At 40.2% G+C, this 19136-nt stretch overlaps 2 protein-coding genes across 2 annotated transcripts; one reads left to right on the forward strand and one right to left on the reverse strand.

Moving 5' to 3' along the window:
* Positions 1–4423: 4423 nt before the first annotated feature.
* dnajc5aa (DnaJ (Hsp40) homolog, subfamily C, member 5aa) lies at positions 4424–8905 on the reverse strand. The gene is made up of 5 exons (XM_083975378.1): positions 8777–8905; positions 7591–7769; positions 7196–7409; positions 6884–7055; positions 4424–4529 (listed from the first exon to the last, which is right to left on the reverse strand). The coding sequence occupies exons 2-5, from the start codon at positions 7701–7703 to the stop codon at positions 4426–4428; spliced, it is 603 nt and encodes a 200-aa protein (XP_083831504.1). The 5' UTR covers positions 7704–7769; positions 8777–8905; the 3' UTR covers positions 4424–4425.
* A 4263-nt stretch (positions 8906–13168) lies between these two features.
* Positions 13169–19005, forward strand: LOC310988688 (glucose-induced degradation protein 8-B homolog). The gene is made up of 5 exons (XM_083975373.1): positions 13169–13374; positions 13725–13852; positions 14879–15075; positions 15307–15504; positions 18215–19005. Exons 2-5 carry the CDS (start codon positions 13732–13734, stop codon positions 18386–18388), a joined length of 690 nt encoding a protein of 229 aa, XP_083831499.1. The 5' UTR covers positions 13169–13374; positions 13725–13731; the 3' UTR covers positions 18389–19005.
* The last annotated feature ends 131 nt before the right edge of the window (positions 19006–19136 follow it).

Consider the following 19136-nt stretch of genomic DNA (forward strand, 5'->3'; position numbering starts at 1 on the left):
TTTTAAGAGATGAACTGAGGATTTTGAGCAAGAGACTGGCTTTTGCAGGTAATCCATGGTGTTACTGTACAGTAATGGTGCTAATGTGCGAATTGTTTTGAGAAATGCACTTGCTGTTTTGCAAATGTCGTGGATGATTCGAGAAATGTACCCAGGCAACTGAGAAAAACTGTAATCACACAAGAGAAACCACCACACAAAAACTATATAAAAGAGAGAAAAAAAAAGATAAATGAGGTTAGGTTTGGTTTTTAATGCCTGTTTGCTGCAGAGTTCCTGTTTAATTTGCTCTCATGCCTTTGGATGTATAAGTAGATAAGTAGATTACTTATTTTACTAATTTCAGTGTGATGTTAATATTTGATACATTTCCTGGACCTTCTTATTACTTTATCATCATGACTGATTATCATTATTACATATAGGCCTTAAAGCAGACCAGTGTAGTTAGCATAGCTGCATTTCACTTGTTGCATGACTTGCAAAATATTTGCAACCAGGACATTACAGCCACCTAGAACTAATAATACAAAAAAGCCTGAATGAAGCTAAAGTGACATAATATTATAATTTATTGCAGGCTAAACTTATTTTATTCTATATAATAACCAAACCTCCCAAACAGACTGAAAGGTTCAGGTTGTTAATGTGTGATTAGCCAGTTGTGTCGTTGTGTGTGTCCAGACTAATAAACAAAGGCCTTTTGACAAATATCTGATGATAATGTTATAATATGTAGAAGGAAATCTGTGTATTAAATCAAATCTCTGTAGTGTAAATAAAGTTAAGTCAATGTGACACAGTGATGAGGTGAAATAAATAACTTGTCTCCATCTGCTGGCAGAACAGGACACAAGTCAGCTAGTTACTTTACACACATGAATTTAACAGATTATTAATAAAATTCAGAATATAATGAACAAACATATTATAATTTATCATTATAATTTCAGAGGACCAGTTATATAATACTTACCAGTGGTAATACTAAAGAGATTTTGCACATTAATAAAATATTGTAATGTAATATACATTATTCTAAAATGGGCCGTTCTGTATAATGAGAACATTTTGTACTTGCAGTGTATTTGATCTGCTTCAAACATCTGAGTTCCTCTTCCACCACTGCCAACCTGGGATTAGGATGTTTTATATATTTATAGGGAAGTGTTCGCACATCAGTTTTTTCTTTGTGTGTTTTTGTGTTAAACATAAATAACTGTGGCCTTTATAAATCCAGTCATGAGGATACGATACGATACGATATGATGCGATACGATAAACCTTATTGTCCCGCTCAGGGAAATTTGTCTTGGACTCTGTAGCTGCGCCATAAATGCCTTGAGGGATCTGAACCTTATAGATCTTCAGACCTTAAAAATAATGTATAAGGCAAAGAACAGGGAATGCAGAACATGTTCAAGCTGAAGGAAGAGGATAACAGATTAAAACTTGATTTAAAACATACATTTACAAGGCTGTAAGCTTAAAACAAATGTGTATTTCTGTTGCAGGTGTAAAACTGTGGCATTCACAAAGCAAGGAACTGAAAAGTTGTACAAGTATATCTCGGTTTAAGAAGACGTTTAAAAAAGAAAAAGTACAAAAAAGAAGGAGAAAGAGAAAAATAAGGGAAAAAAGAAAAGATAGATAAACTAGCTCTGTCCAATTCTTCTTCTGTTGTTTGTTACTATTATGTTTTATCATCTTTAATTTTTGAAATAGTGTATGATATTGGTGTTGACACTAAGCCAATGCAATTATAACTATAGAAAGGAGCAGGTACCATACGTTTTTCTTCATCCTGCTCCTTTTCATTTATGGTGTTTATGTGTACATCATGTAAATATGTGCAGTCATGTGAAGTATGTAAACCATGAATGGAATAAATCGAAATGAACTGAACTGTTCACAGTGTGAGTGTCTGTGTGACAAAGACGTGATTATTATCATCCACTCTGACGAGGACACAAGTCAAAATGTTCATGAACATTTATTCAACAACAGCAAACCAGATCAATGATCCACTTTTTCGTTTTCTTCCAGACACACAATTACCATGCTACAACATAAACGTTTAAGATTTATACTTTTATATGGGCCGAGTGTATGTACAAGCCACCTTTTAACCATTAAAACCATCCCTGGCCAAATGTAATGGTTACATAACAACACCATACCATTTAAAATTATAGCCAATCATCATCTGAAACATGACAAAGTATGAAATAAATAAAAGTCAAAAAGAAAAAATGCATCATATAACCATTTCACTATAGTTACACTATATACTATATTATCTTTTTATGGAGTCATTTCCTGATCATTGATCCATTATAATTTTTTAAACACACAGTGCATTCAACTTAGAACATTTACAGTAGCATTTTTCAGTATCTCAATGAAAAAGCCATGACGGGAACATCTATGTTTCATAAAGGGTTACAGGAAACATCATACAAGGGCCACAGAGGTCAACATCCATACCGTTAATAGCAGAGGGGTGGGCAACAGGAGCTCACCAATTGTAAACCATTGAAGCACATTATTAGCAGTTATGAAATGACGACGTGATAATAATGAACGATGTGGCAAAGATGTTTCGTGGCGATCTATGGGGGGAATTTCTCAAATGCGTTGCAGTATTAATGCAGATTCGACGGACAGTACAGTACTGTATATGAAAAAAAAAAAATCTATAGAGTCATTTTCCTCAGAGCTGCCCTGTATAGCGCTGGCTCACAGATGATATGCCTCATCATCATCACTCTACATGATTTAAAAAGTCCCCCAAAAAATGAGCGACGATCACAAACAGCATCGGACTTCAGTTGAAAACACACAAAGACTAAAACATGATGAAGTTGACTATTCCTCCTCCCAACCTACAGTATAATATCCCCATGTGGATATTCTGTCGTCAGCTTTATTCCCTAAATATCTCTGCAACTGCAACTTGATTGTATTTTTTTTCACATCAGTTTAACTTCTTAAATAAATCCAAGACAACATGTCTCTCTTTTGAACCAGAACTGCTGCTGCTGCTGCTGCTAGAGATCTGTTATTTCTACCTTTGAACAGCTCTGATCCACCTGGAGCTCCTTTGTGGGGGCTTCATACAGCACAAAATCAATAACTAAATTAAAAATAACTGCCACAGTTCGATGAAATGGAAAGAATGCATTGTCTCTGAAATAGTTTTGACGAACAAAAAACAGAGAGAGAGAGAAAAAAAAGGAAAAGACAGCAGCGACACAGCATGATCCCAATAACCCTAGGAACGACTATCCACTGGAGAAAAATGTTAATTATCAGTGAGATTCATTTAAAAGCTGGTGTTTCTATTCAATGAATCCAGTGTTAACATCTTTACGACATAAAAAAAAAGAAAATGTATAAATGATTTGTCAATTGTGGATCAATATAAAAGTGACCTGTTCAGTGCAGCAGGGAGGAGAAAAAAAAGGAAAAGTCCTGCAAAGATGAGCGGAAATAAAGCTGTGGCAGAAAGAAAAAAAAAACTGTCTGCTAAATAAAGCTCTGCGCCTCAACATCCTCATGATTCACGTAAAAAAAAACACTCAGGGGAGCAAACAAGAGACAAACAAACAAACAAACACACACACACACACACACACAGAGCCAAAAGACTGACGATGGCAGGTGGCATCTTCAAATAAAACGCTATCGATTAGCAAAATCAGAGGTGGAAAATCAGACTAATACATGTCGGCTCTGTTGTTGAAGGTTTAAACATGGCACCGCCTTGACCCAGCAAAACACAATCTCTCTAACCAGCACCTCCCTGAGCCATGGCTCTCCATTCCTAGAGCATTAAATATCAGGTAAACATCTCCTCCTTCCTCCTCCTCCTCCTCCTCCTCCTCCTTGTGAACTGTACTCGTATGAACATATTGCACCTACACCATGAGTCTTGCAAAGTAAAAATGTTGCAAAGAATGTGGAGACCATGTTTTTTTTTTATAAACAGTGCATGCTACACCATGATGCAAAAGAGATGGGAGAGGGACAGTGGGGGGTAGGCGACCTGTGTGGTTAAAGGCCAAGAAATACAAAAGAAGAAATAAAAACGAAACTATTTAGTTGTTTCTCTTTTCTTCTCGTACTGAGGGCGAGGGGGCAACGAGGCAAGGGAAGGGGGGGCAAGGGGGGTATAAGTAGGTGGACCAATTGGGGAACAGGTGTACGGGATGTGACTTCAGTAGTTCCTTTCATGGGGCATGCTCACTAGTCCCTCTCCTCCGCATGGCTCCCTTTCTGAAGTGGAAAGATGGATTGCCCCTTTTCTTTCGTCTCACTGAGGTGGAGCAGGGAAGCAGGCAGGACCGCAGGCCAGGGGGGCGTATAGAGGAGGGGCAGATTGGGGGGTGGGGGGGGGGCAGGGGGTCGATGGGGAGCAGAGGGTTAGTTGAAGCCGGTGTCGGTGTGGTAGGAGTAGTGCCCGTCCGATGTGAGCTGGGTCGTCTCTGTCGCTGACGGCTGCAGCACTATAGGGTCGCCACCAGCCTCTGTCAGGGGGCAAAAAGGGGGGAAAGATCGTCTGCATGAGTGTCGTCCAGCGCTGCAGACTTACGCCCCTAAATGCAAGAGTACCCGTATGCAGGGTTAGGGTTAGGTCCGAACACTTAGTTGTCATAGTTGCTGTAAACGCATGGATCTATTAACGCTGGCTTTTAACAATGGACGTCCATTTGTGCAGGGCCGTTGTATATAGGGGAGAAAGGTGATGATAATTCTAGGGGCCCAGCGCCCAGTAGGGCCCATAAAAGACCCCAGTAGTCTAATCTTTGTATGACTGATTTATTCTGCATAAGACCCTGACTAATACTCATAGTACACTGTAAAAACTCAACATCTTTCCAAGAATATTTGTCTTATTTCTTGTCCAAATGTCTCATTTCTAGTCAAAACTAATCTCTTTCCACTTAAAATAAGACTCATTACCTAAAAATTAACTTGTTTTTAGATCATTTTCACTTAAATTCACAATAAGTAGAAAAATCTGCCAGTGAAAGTAAGTTTTTTGTGCTTGTAATAAGGGAGAAAAACTTGCTCCACTATCAGATTTTTTCTACTTATTCCAAGAGAAAATATGCTTAAAAGAAGTAAAAAGTGTCTAAAAACAAGCTACTTTTAATATGATGTGTCTTATTTTAAGTAGAATGAGATTTGTTTTGACTAGAAATGACATTTTGACTAGAAATAAGACAAATATTCTTGCTAAGATACTTGAGTTTTTGCAGTATAATGCTGCATTAGCATCAAAACAAAGAAGGCTAAATAAAAAACGATAATACATACGTAGTCTAAGAAAAAAAAAAAGAAAAGTTAGGGGGAGGGGCCCACTTTAGTATTCTTTAAGGGGGCCCAGAATTCCTAGCAACGGCCCTGATTTGTGTGATATCCATTGTTAAAAGCTGGCGTGATGATCCATGCGTTTGACAGATTTTCATTGAAAAAAAAAAAGATCCATGCGTTTACCGCTACTACTGAAACCATGGAAACGTAAACATTCAATTCCACCGGAGGAGCAAAACCGCCCTACGTTTTTGACATTTGGAAAAAGGTGGATAAGATACAAAATAACTCAGTAACTCAAATGGTCCATGAACTTTTTTTTTTTTTTTTTTTTCCAGCCGATATCTTAGTTACAACATGATTGAGCTAACTGGAGTAGATTATGGTTATCACAGATTAGCTGGGCAACCGTTAGCGAGTGGTTAGCCGTTAGCCGTTAGCTGTGTTTTTTAATAACTCAGTAGCTTAACTCATGGTCCATGCAAAAAATATTTTTCCCAGCAGACATCTTGGTTAGGTACAACATGCTCGTGTGCACAAGCAAAGCAGTTTTGTGTTTTTATGTGTGGTATTTATTCAATTTTGGGGAATCACGATTTCTAAAAGCATCAGTTGCTGCAGCTGACAGGTAGCCTACAGCTAACAGCAGCAAAGCTACACATCATTAAACTACTCCAGTTAGCTCAATCATGTTGTAACTAAGATATCTGCTGGAAAAAAACAAACTTTCATGGATTTTGTATCTACATCGAAATAATATCTTCTTGGAGATGTACACCAAAAGTATGGGATACTGTCAAATCTGCTTTAATTCTGTCAAATCTGATTTTGGGACTGAGTTTCAATGGCACTGGATGTAACATCAATGGGCTATAGAAACTTGAGTTCTAATTGTGTGACCAATATGTGGACATGATGACCTAGGGAGCTGTCTTGTATTGTCTGTGTATTGTTGTGTTGTGTATCTGTTTGCATTTCTTTGTGTTTTATGTTGTATTTGAACATGGATTGTATTGTATGGGACATAAATTGCATTGATACATTGTAAATATGTTGTATGAACCCCAGGAAGAATAGCTTTGGCATTGCCATAGCTAATGGGGATCCAAATAAATCAAATCAAATATGCATGATGAAGAATAGCAACTTCCGGTTGGGAGTTCTGGTATGGAGGAGCTATGGCGGCGCCCTTGTCCCTGCATACGGGTCCCTCTTCCTAAATGAGGGCATTTTGCTCCTAAAAGACAGTGCAAGTAAATCTTTCATCTATACTTGCGCAAGTGCAATCAGTAAATTTGCTGTTTTTGGTGAAACGTGGAAGGGGCAACTCAAAGAATCTGAAATCCATCATTATACGTGGCAGACCAATGTGTACGAGCATCATGAAAGAAAAGGAAATGTGAATATTTGCTTTGCAAGTCGATTTACAGTGTTTGCTCCTAAAATTTTAAGTTAGGGGGCCACTGTGCTCCTAGTAAAAAGGTAATCTGGATCCCTGAGGTTTGGCCCTAGAAATAAATCTGTGTCATGGGAGCAGTTGGGGGACGGACGGACACGGACTCACCTCTCTCGTCGGACTGCAGCTGAGCCTCCAGGTCCTCGGGCGACACATAAAACTCCGGGTCCTGGCCCTCCCGAGGCCGTGGTTTACATTTGCCACAGCAGCAGTTACAGCAGCAACACAGGCAGCAGCAGAAGTAGCAGCCAGTAGCCAGGCCGCAGAATACAAACAGAGCCTGCAGCACGGCACAACCACAGGAGGGAGGGGAGGGGAGGGAGGGAGAGAAAACATGAAGAGATGACAGTGAGTGTGTGAACAGAGCAATAGAGAAAAAGAAATATGAGTGAAAACTGAAAGGTCTCTTCTCCGTCTCACCTTTGCCCACCAGCTTGAAAGTACAAAGTAAGTGTTCACGTTCTCCTCTCCAAACTGCTCGGCCACGTACAGTCCCAGAGAGCCGTACTTGTCGTAGATATTGCGCTTCGTGGGGTCGTTCAGGATGGCGTGGGCGTTGTTGATCTCCTTGAACTTATCTGCTGCCTCTGGATTGTCGGGATTCTTGTCGGGGTGGAACTTCAACGCCAGCTTCCTGTGCACAGAAAAAAATGACACTCGACAATCACAGACTCTGTCGCAGCAGCAGCAGAGGAGGAGGAGGAGGAGGAGGAGGAGGAGGAGGAGGAGGAGGAGGAGGAGGAGGAGGAGGAGAGGAGGAGGAGGAGGAGAGGAGGTGTCGAGCCAAAATCACAGAAGAAAAAGGCCTCACTCACCTGTAAGATCTCTTAATGTCATCCGACGTGGCCACCTTCTCCACTCCCAGCACGGTGTAGAGAGACTCACCGGCGGTGGACAGAGAGCGCTGCCTCTGTTGCTCAGCAGCCATGATGCCTTCTTTTTGTCCTTTTTGCTTTTCTTTTTGTTTTTTTGTTGTGCTTGTTACGTCCACAGGCTGCGGAACAGAAACAGAAAGGAAAACCCAGACCTGTTTATTGTAATGTACATCTGTTCGAGTCAAAGCAGACTAGGCCTCTGTGTGATTGAATCCTCCAGACTGCAGGCAACAGCTGGTCTAACCCTGTCTCGATTAGATGCAACTGTCCTGTATATATACGTGTGACATATGGAGAGACCCGGCTCTATAGTGAAAGTATAAAACTAGATGTGCAAAATGCAGGATCTGTTATATTTTCCCTGCTCTAATCTGACGTTCCCAATTTTTTTTTTTTTTAGTTTCAGTTTCTATTTGCACAAATGATTCAAATGGTGCTACGTGATACTGTCAGTGTGACATCCTGGCAGGACCCACTGACTGCCTATGCTGCCTCTGCTGCCTCTGCTGCTGCTGTAAGTAAATCAGTCACTGACATCCATACCATCAAGCCTGCTGCAACAGACAGAAAGAGAGCAGGTTTATGCTGCAAGTAAAAGGGGAAAAGGCAGGGAGGAAGAAGAATAAGAAGAAAGATTTAAAAAAAATCATCCCTGAGAATGTAGCTGCCTCCAAATGGGTGTCAGCTGCTTGACACCAGTCAGTGAACAAACAGCCACTGGTCTAGTAGGCTATTTGAAGCCCTGTAGATTTGAGGCGTATTTCAACATTTTTCACCACAAACCACCTGCTCTGTCAGACTGGGTGTCAAATTTCCTCTTTGATCCGAAAAAAAACTGTCTATAAGGAGGATTAAGACTCTGAGAACACGATGCTAGTAGGAGCATAATCTCTGTGTGCAAGCAGCAGCATCATCATCACCATCATCATCAGCAGCAGCGGCAGCAGAAGCAGCAGCGGCGGTGGCAGCTATAGCGCACAGCATCCATGTTGGTTTGCTTCCTGGCCTGCTCTTGATGCAAGGCAGCCAGGCAGGCAGGGATGAGGATCGTCAGCGTTAATTTTCAAGGGCAAGGGGCACCGTGTCGAGGAGGGAGGAAATGCACGAAACGCACGCAGCGGCTCACCTTTCAGTCGGGCTCGGATCTGCTGCAGAAAACTACCGATCCCGGCGGGTTATAATGATGGAGAAGTGGAGCGTGACTATGGCCGCATCTCGCACGTACCAGGACCCTCTCTCTGGCTGCCACTACACGACCATGGACAGCTGCAGCAGTAGGAAGACTCCGCCCACAAACCCAAAAACCCCCCTCCACTATGGCGACCCGACGTGCGCGTTCACGAACGGGCTATGATGATGATGATGAAGAAGAGGAGGATGATGGGAGAGGATGCAGGATGCAGGATGCACAGAGTTTAGCTGCAGCTTTGAAGCATTTATGAAAATATATGTTATATTATTAAAGCATGTCAGTTCAAATGATTATTATTATTTTTGCAGCTGGCCCAGAGGTGGTGGGATTATTTTATCCAAGCTAGGTGGTCCCATTTGTTTCCAGTGTTTGTGCTAAGCTATAGGCTAACAGGCCCCAGCTTCATGGGAACAGCATTAATCTTCTTATGCAACTCTTTGATGAGACTGTGCTTTCTAGTATATGGCAAAGCAAGGCAAGGCAGTTTTATTTGTATAGCCCGTTTTTTTTTTCACAGGGCTTTACTGTACACAGCGTCATGACAACATCCTCTGCCCTTAGACCAGAGGTGTCAAACATAAGGCCCACAGGCCAAAACCGGCCCTCCTGAGGGTCCCATCCGGCCCGCGGGATGAATTTGCCAAGTGTGAAAGTCACATAGAAGCCAGAAGATGCATAATATTGTTGAAATTGCATGTATTTTTCTCAAGAAATTTCAGGTTGGTCATAATATGTTTTGTAATAGGATAGTTCCTTAATGTAGGCCTATACATCTTAATAATGCACTTCTTTGCACTAAAACAAAGACAAAAGTTTAGAGTTCTTATTATGTATAGGATATTATGCTATTATTTTACCAGTTGGCCCACTTGAGGTCAAATTGCACTTGATTTGGCCCCTGAACTAAAATGAGTTTGACACCTCTGCCCTTAGACCCTCACATCCACTGAGGAAAAACTCCCAGAAAAAAACATCTTAACAGGGAAAAAATAGGAGAAACCTCAGGGTGAGCCATAGAGGAGAGATCCATCACCCAGGGCGGGCACAGACAGACAGACAGACAGACAGACAGACAGACAGACAGACAGACAGACGTGCAATAGATGTTGTATACAGACAAGAAAACAGTTTACAGCACAGGAAAACATGGAAATAGTTAACGAGCTGATGAAGGCAGCTTCTGGTAGGGAAGGAAAGGCAGGGAGAGCAGCACCCCTAAACTGATGGAGAGATGGAGCAGGGACCCCCTACTAAAAAGGGTGTATTATATTAAACTGGGCCCAGTGCCGTACATATAAATGTACCTTATTGTTGTGCATTCAGTACTAAGCTATTCAAATAATACACGGGTTCATATATTCATGTTTTTATTTTATTTTTAGCATCTACAAGGTGCAGTGAGTAAGGGTTGGCAATGCCTCTGCCATTTATAAACAGACCTTGTTAACTGATATCAATGCTGATATCAACTATGCTTGTCAATTGCATGATAATCATGCACACAAGCCTCTCAAATTGACCTCTTTTATTTGAAACATAAATGTGGAAACTGACCTGACCCTGACCGGCAGCACAGAAAGATTCAGGAAATCCTTCATACCTGCTGCCATTAAGATGCACAACGCCATTTGTTTAGTTAGGCTATACATGTTTTTTTTTGTTTTTTGTTTTTTTTACTTTTTATATCATTTTATATCATATATATCATATTATTTTAGGTTATGTAAGCTGCTGGACGATCTGAATTTCCCTCCTAGGGATTAATAAAGTATTTTCTATTCTATTCTATTCTAAAAGATTGTCTTCTACTCAACCACAAATTCCACGACCCCCCTGCAGCAGCACCACAGCAGCTTTTAGTGTCGATTATAATTTGCATTAAACACACTTTCCTATTGTAACAAGTCAAAATGTTGACTACGACCTGTTGGACTGAGTTAGTTTAACAACATCAGACTAGGATGTGTTTAAGGAACTCATTGACGTTATCAGTATTGTTATCTCTCTGGGGGGCGAAACATATAAAACACCATGATTTATGTTTCTTTTTTCTTTTCTTTTTAACTTTAACTATCAGGCTGATGATTGAACCCTGGAGCCACGGCCGCATCGTCTGTGTCTAATCTTTCAGCTGTTGTAAAACATCTGACTTCTCCTTTGTGAGTGGGACGGTCTAACCAACTGGGGTGTCATGCCTGGATAATCCCCTGTAAAAGTAGGGCAGATGCCTGGGGCCCGTTAACTGTCCACGGGCCCCTGAAAGAGTCGACACCGTCTTGTCTTTAGCTGCATCTAAACCAGATTTTGTTCCCAGATCCCAAACAAAGCTTCAGTTCGAGAAACGTACAGAGAGTTATTAAGACCCCATAAAGGTCACCGCAGCGATTTCAGCCATTTTAAATGTTATTAGTTCCACCTATGTGGTTTTCTCCTGCTATATTGAGTGTCTGCAACCAGAAAGGCCTATTCATGTAATGCAATTCATGGGGAACTTAGATGAAATCCCTCCACCTCATACCAACATTTTCATACCACAAATACACACTCACTCTGTTTGCATACTTTAAATTCACTGACTTTCATCTAACAGTAACATATAAATAGTATTAGAGTCAGAGAGCAGCTGAAATATAGCCTGCACTCCATGCCACATTGATTATCTTCTGTTTTATGAATAAATCTTTTCCAATTTTGAACAATACCATTGTTGCATTGCACAGGTCATTGAGATAAGATTTTGTAGAATAGTCTAAAATCAACCTTGTATACTCTGGAAATAAGATAGAGACCAAAAGTTCTTGTTTTTTGTTTTGTTAATATGAACACTCTTTTTTTTAAACAGTGCAATGTTTTCCTCATGGCTGCTGTGCTGTGCAGAAATAATTTGCATAATAAAACTGGCTTGTGTTATGGATTTGATCAAGTAACCACATGAGAACAGTAAAAAAAAGAAATAGCTTTCATGTTAATGCTTAGAACACATTTGGTGGAAATTAAAATATATGGTGATATTTCTATCTACAAATGATATTGTTAATTTGACATGGTTTGATATTGGACTTATCTATTTAGTCAAATCCCCATTGACCACTATACTAGAACAATGATGTCAAGTTGTGTCTGTATGAAAAAACAGAAACAAACAATACACACCCATAACATTATACAACACAAAACCAACACATTCAATGCTCTATAATTGAGGGGGGAAAAAACTTTCCATAATTCAAGCCAATATGTCACAAGATAGAAAAAACAATGCTTCATTTCCATTTAAGAGAACCAAACATTGTCATAAACATTGATAGCCTGCTAGCTGTAGGCTAATATTCATAGGCCTACTACTCCTACACCTTGTGTGAATGAATTAAATTTATGAAATGGGCCAGATGTTGTGTTATCAGTATCGCCCACCTTTTCTGTATATAGCTGGTTGTGCATTGGTGTCTGGTGTATTACAGCTGTGCAAATTCATAAATTTACCTATTTGAACTTCCTCATAAACAGCAGGTAGGATGTGAAGGGGATCCTCCCCCTTTCATTAAAACCACCCAGTGCTGCTTCATGCTCTGTTTGGTCTGCTTCTCCATTTTATTCCGCTTGCTTCCTTTCATTTACTGATACAGATGTGTGTAAATAAACACATATCCTTCCACATTTCACTTGTGCTGTTTTTTTTTTTGTTATTATGTCTACAATAACCCTTGGAATTATATATTTGCACTACTTTTTTTTTTAATGATTAGCCTATTTTTATATTTATTTATTTGTGTTATTTCCCTTTCTAATGTTACCCAAGCACATTACACTTCTCTGTCTTTTTTTTTTTTTATCCAACCTTAATGATAACAGCATCAAGGTACAAGTGAAGTTATTATTTCACAAACAATACAAACAAATCAAACAGGAGCCAGGGGGAGTTTTCAAATAAAGATATTAAATAATGAACACAAATGAAAAGTTTTAGCAGCTTCTTTGTTGTTAGAGCCACATAGACTTTGGATGTAGGCCGTATGTTCAGGTAGGCTACCCTTTCAAAGGTTTTGAGTGACTAAATCTGGTTTTATAAATACGGTATTTCCCTAAAATGATCAGCAGATTTATTACATATAACTCTATCTGTTTGTTGCTTCTTCTTTTTTCTGTTATGGAAACCAAACAGTAGCCTACATCTTTCCAACAGGAGAGAGAAAAATGTAATAAATAGCAGGACATTTTTCCTCCATCTTCGCTGTCTCCGACTCGACTGTTCCTTGGCAACCGTGACGTCACCGTGCCGACCAATCGGAGAGCTCGCAGCGACTGACGTTGCTATCGCGAGATGATGATCACGTTAGCTCGGTTAGTTGGTTAGCTAGCCGCGAAAAGCTTGATTGTGTTCCCCCTCGGTTTACAGGGTTTTCTTTTTATTATTATTATTTTTTAATTGTTGTGAAGGCACCGAGAGGACTGCGCGCTGCTGTTCGTTTAACCGTCTTCTTTCTCCCGCCCCCTGCGAGAAAAGGATAATCGCCGGACCTCGTGTTTGCACGGTAGGTTGTGTTGTGTGAACTGGCTAATAGTTAGTTAGCAGGAGGAAATGGGTTTGTTTTGGAAACGTCGGGCAATTTCTGAATTATTATTTTTTATTTTTAATGACGCTAAAACGCGGCTGAACGCTGATAAAGCACCGAAATATCACCGTTTTCATTTTTGCAAATAATTATTGTCGTGAATTCTGTGTTTGTGTTCAGTTGTTAATACCTGTCAGTGCACGGTTGTAACGTTTCTGCTCGTGCAGGTACAAACTGTGGCCAAGCCGTGTCAGTCTTGCTCACGTTTTACCAACTCATTATTGATATTGACCACTTTTATTTATTTATTTATTTATTTATTTTTTTAGCTCCCCAATGATGAGTTATGCTGAAAAGCCAGAGGACATCACAAAAGAAGAGTGGATGGACAAACTGAACAATGTTCATATACAGAGAGCGGACATGAATCGACTCATTATGAATTACCTGGTCACAGGTGAGGATGAGGATGCATCTCTCCCGAGGGCAGACCGACACTGTGGGTTGAAACATGACTTGTGCATATCCATGGGCTCCAGACTTTTGCCCCTAAATGGAGGCAATTTGCCCCTTAAAATTATTTGAGAGTGTTTAAGTACATTTTTCATCTACTTGCACAGTAAATTTGCAGGGTTTTTTTCATTCCAATGTGTGTGAGGATCATGAATCAAAAGGAAATGTGAATATTTGCTTTGCATGTTGATTTCATTTCATAACCTTTATTTAAACTCGGAGATATATTGAGGAGTAACCTCATTTACAATATAGCCGAGATGAAACACAAAACACACACAAGGACAGAAGACAAGACATTTGAAACATACAAAAACATAACAGAATACCAGAATTTAAGGTGACTAGGGTAAATTGAAACATAGTTAAAAGCACGAGCAGTTAGAGGTAAAATAAGATGTAGTTATGGCTTTAAATTGTCCCATTGATAAAAGTGAAGTAAGTTTCAAATGATTTTGCAGAGTGTTCCAGGTTGTAGGTGCACAGTAAGAGAAGCTGGTCTTTCCAAGTTCGGTGTTAACAGAGGAAACCTGCAGTGTGGGCCAGTCTTTTGAGCGTGTGCGATAGAGACTTGCATTGAAAGATACTAGTGAGTTAATATAATATAATCCAGTGTCGATTTATGGTGTACGCCCCTAATGTTTCTGCTCACGCTCCTAAAATTTTAAGTTAGGGGCCACTGTGCTCCTAGTAAAACAAAGTTGTTCTGGAGCCCTGATATCATGATACATACATCGCTTCTGGATAATAGATTTGTTTTTAAAATGGCCAAAAAAGAAATGTAGGAAATGTTTTCCAACAGTTTCCTGAAGCCCAAGGCATCAACAATTCAAATGTCAATCAAATCAAACGTCTTAAACATTTTAATTTAGTCAAATTAACTTACTTGTACTTGCAGATTTATTCAAAACAATCATTGATTTCTTTGTGCCTGTCTGTCTGTGTGTGTGTTTTTCACATGCGTGTGTAGAGGGATTTAAGGAGGCAGCAGAGAAGTTTCGGATGGAGTCTGGTATCGAACCGAGCGTGGACCTGGACTCTCTGGACGAGAGGATAAAGATTAGAGAGATGATCCTGAAGGGACAGATACAGGAAGCCATTGCACTCATCAACAGCCTACACCCAGAGCTGCTTGACACCAATCGATACTTGTATTTTCATCTGCAGGTACAGTTTGCACAAAGTTTCACATTAACCAGTAGTTTTCTGTGAACCCGAGGCTGTTTGGTGTCACAAAAGAAGATATCTTTGTCTTTGTAGCAATGAGAATAACGCACAGCGACAGTACCGAAGCCGATATCTTCCCTTGTAGAGCAGGAAGGTATTTCTAGTAGTAGCTAAAGTCTGATTGAGGCTGAGCTTTAATCTGCATTATGTGTTGTTTTATTCTCACTGCAGCAGCAACATTTGATCGAGTTAATCAGGCTAAGGGAGACTGAGTCAGCGCTGGAGTTCGCCCAGACGCAACTGGCCGAGCAGGGCGAGGAGAGCCGAGAGTGTCTGACAGAGATGGAGAGGACGCTAGCCCTCCTGGCCTTCGACAACCCGGAGGAGTCGCCCTTCGGAGACCTGCTCAACATGATGCAGCGGCAAAAGGTCAGAGCAGACCGACCGTCGTGTGTCGAGTCACTGAACAAATCAGAGAGACGTCAGCTGTGATTTCAGGGCGTGTCCAGTGTCCACAGATCATGTTTTGGTTTGTTTAGGCCAAACCAAGGACAGGAAGTCATATCATGTTTGTTTTTCTATTGTGATCTTACATGATTAGGTTTCATGTTCAGTAGTTGCCTCTGTACAGTCTGTCAACATGACAGCGCTGCTATTAACTCTACTAGTGATGTCACGATTATAGATTTTCTTGGTACGATTATTGTCAGAGAAATAATCACGGTTTTAAGATTATCACGATTATTATGCATTAATTGATTTCCCAACACTATGTATGTGTAAAATCAAATATAGTCTAAATAATTACAAAGCTAATTATTTACACAAAATATTTTCAGTATATATTAATAAAGGACCAATTATATTCCCCAGGGGAATTCATTGTCATCTTTACCAAATATTTAAGTTTATTTTAATAGTTTTTTTTAATTACAAATGACATGCAAACTTTTAAATTCCTACCAATTCAATGTTACATTAGATAAATGGACCAGTATCTGTGCATTTACATTTGTCAAGATGGTTCCAACATAATCTTTTTTGGAAAGTGACGGTATTTAGGAATCTTTACGATGAATTAATTGTGGCGTTTAATACCACGATTAATTGTGAAAGCAAGTAATCGTGACATCCCTGAACACCTTTTACAGCCATGCTGTGGTACAGGACTGTATTATACTGAGATAATGATTCATGTGTCCTTAGAGTCAGCTCTGAACATTAACATGTTTTGAATTTATGCTGAAATCATCGCATATTAACCAACTAAAAAAATACTGCGATGTCTGTTTTTAAAGCCGACCGCTCCTCCAGTGTAGGTTTGTCTGTTTTCTGTTCTGTCGGAGGTCAGTTGTCAACTTTAAAACAAGACTAAATTCCTCCGAACCAAGTGGACAAAAGCACCTGAGCTTGTTTAAACTGAGCTAATACATTAAGTGTGACAGGTCTCATAGAACAGGTGGAACCAGGATGAATTCCTGACTGAAATCTTGACCTGTTGTGTCAAAAATGTGAGTTTTTGCATATGAGCATTAGGAAGAACATGACTGCAGATAAGTAACGCAGGGTTTTCACTACGCGGTACCGGCTCAGCTCGACTCTAAGCGCCCTTTTTGGTTTTCCATAAGGTAAAAGTACCTGAAATCTGGTTCCTGGCTGGTACTACTTCTCTGGTACGGGTAAAGAGGTACTAAAACGTAGCCTCGAACCACCAGGCTCTTCATACAGAGAGGAGAAGAGCCGGGTTTCCATTCACTCTGAATTTTGTCTGGATTATGGTTCTGGATCTGGAGTTCCCCAAATTCACAGAAGTAAAAGTGTTCACCAAAATAAAACTTTAAATTGTGGCGCACCATCCACTTCCGTCTCAACATTATCGGGCAGAGATGTTAGTGATGCCATATTGTTGTTGTTGATGATGACGGAGCATGCTACATGGCGAGCAACACGCATGTTAACAGCCTCACTTGACTCTAACGACCGTCGTCCAAAAGAGTTCCCAACAGTGGTCAAGTGAAACTCCACCTAACGATAGTACGTTCTTGAACACACCCACAAGTACTTTTTAAACACCCCCTAATCTATTCTCTTTTTGCTTGAAGGCACCGTTAATGACAAACAGGGTTATTTTTATTTTCATTCATAATATCCTTATTTTATCTTATTGAGAAGATGCCCAGTATGCTGGCTGTTCAAATCCACATACTGTATCTGATTAAAACAATGTCTGTTTTAGTCTGTTCAATAAATGTGAGCAAAATGAGTCACAGTGACCCACATTTCAACATTGTGATTTTGGTATCAATGGAAAGAGGAGGAAATAAGTTTTAAAATGATTACCTAGTCAAAGTCATACAGTGGATGATTTTCAATATATGGCTATTTGATTTATGGTCTTCCACTGTCTTTTTCTGATTGAAAACCTGAGAAAATTGCCTTTAAAAGCCAGAGGAGGAATACCTCACTTTCATGACTCTGGCGTCTGTTCCTGTACCATGTGATTACACGGACCTTATACACCGCCCCTTCTTGTCATAAGCCGTTTTCCCACTAAAATTAGCGGGTCGACGCAGGTTTTTTAAACGCGAGTCGACTCGCTAACAATCAGCATTTGGCCCCTTTCCCATTGACCAAAATGAGCCGAGTCTGACCCCCCGCTGAGGGATCAGACAGAGCATAAACCAGTCGCCCCGCTCTCATCCGCGGTGCAAGAAACACAGTGTCATGCCACAGCCGCCCGCCGCGGAGTGTGAGGTCCGTCCACCGAGGCAGAGTGCGGAGCACGGGGAGGACAGCGAGTGCCGCGGCAAGACAACACGTCAGTTAAACAGACGGTCGCTTCTTTTCTTTTTTTCAATAGTTTTGGTCAGTGTTCTTTGGTCTTTTGATCCCAGTCTCGAATGCGAGCAGAGCTTTGTTTTCCGACTCATTTCGGCTTGCAACATACTCAGTGTTTTACATTTTGGCTGTACTATCCTGTAACGGAAACAACCTCCAGAATAATAACCGTACCTGGTACCAAACTGAGTTGAGCTGGTTCAACGTAGTGTTATAACGCAGCATCGTGATGGTTTGAGCTTTGTGTTTATTTCTAATGTCTAACTGCAGCGTTGTGTGTCTCTTCTCTCTCGGTACTCAGGTGTGGAGCGAGGTGAACCAAGCTGTGCTGGACTATGAAAACAGGGAGTCGACACCCAAACTGGCGAAACTGTTGAAGCTGCTGCTGTGGGCACAAAACGAGCTCGACCAGAAGAAGGTGAAATATCCCAAAATGACTGACCTTAGCACGGGCACCATCGAGGACCCCAAGTGAACATAACAGAGCAGAAGAAATAGAAGCAGAAGCAGAAGAACCACCTTCCACGTCTCCTTAATTTATGATCAGTCAGTGACTGTGTGACAAGCAGGTAACATATATGTATAAACAAATTCTACGTTGTTTTGTTTTTTTCTTTCATGTTTCATTCATGAGAATTTAAACTTAACTCATTGTGCAAACTGTAAATTGCTGTATTTGCAAAAGTGACAGAAATTATTTAGTTTCAATACCGATCCTGCATTTTTAGAAACAAAAAAAAAAGAAAAAGTCTTGGGACAAACTCAAATCGCTGTTTTATATTTTGTCTTTCTAAAGCGTAAGCCGGTCGTATTATTTATTGTGACTTCTCTTTCCCCCCCCAACGAGATGTTATTTTGCCAGGAGGAGAGTCGATGGGTGTTGATGGTTCGAGGTGTAAAACAGGAGGTGACACACTAATCGTAATTAAAGTAAATTAAAAATCTAAATTTTCTTACACCAAATGTGAATATTTTTCAATTAAACAGAAAGATACACTTATTATATTAATAATATGTAATATAATTTTAATTAATATAATATTTTACAGTTTTATCGAGTGTGATGTCTGAAGATTTCCTATACAACAACAACGAGCCACTTTGCTTTCTACACCTGGAGATTTGATTGTACCTTTACAGTATGCCTACAGAACGAACTGCCTTGTACAATGATGATTTCACGGGTGTGTGTGTGCGTGTGTGTGTTTGCGAAGGTGAAGTGC

The sequence above is a fragment of the Trachurus trachurus genome (assembly GCF_905171665.1).
Source record: "Trachurus trachurus genome assembly, chromosome: 7".
Classification (NCBI taxonomy): Eukaryota; Metazoa; Chordata; class Actinopteri; order Carangiformes; family Carangidae; genus Trachurus; species Trachurus trachurus.

Coding starts and splice junctions, on each gene's coding strand:
- dnajc5aa (XM_083975378.1), bottom strand. CDS start 7,703: ATGGCTGCTGAGCAACAGAGGCAGCGCTCTCTGTCCACCGCCGGTGAG. Junction 7,056..7,195: donor TTTCAAGCTGGTGGGCAAAG/GTGAGACGGAGA, acceptor GCCGTGCTGCAG/GCTCTGTTTGTATTCTGCGG. Junction 4,530..6,883: donor GCTGCAGTCCGACGAGAGAG/GTGAGTCCGTGT, acceptor GCCCCCTGACAG/AGGCTGGTGGCGACCCTATA.
- LOC310988688 (XM_083975373.1), top strand. CDS start 13,732: ATGATGAGTTATGCTGAAAAGCCAGAGGACATCACAAAAGAAGAGTGG. Junction 13,853..14,878: donor TATGAATTACCTGGTCACAG/GTGAGGATGAGG, acceptor ATGCGTGTGTAG/AGGGATTTAAGGAGGCAGCA. Junction 15,505..18,214: donor ACATGATGCAGCGGCAAAAG/GTCAGAGCAGAC, acceptor CTCGGTACTCAG/GTGTGGAGCGAGGTGAACCA.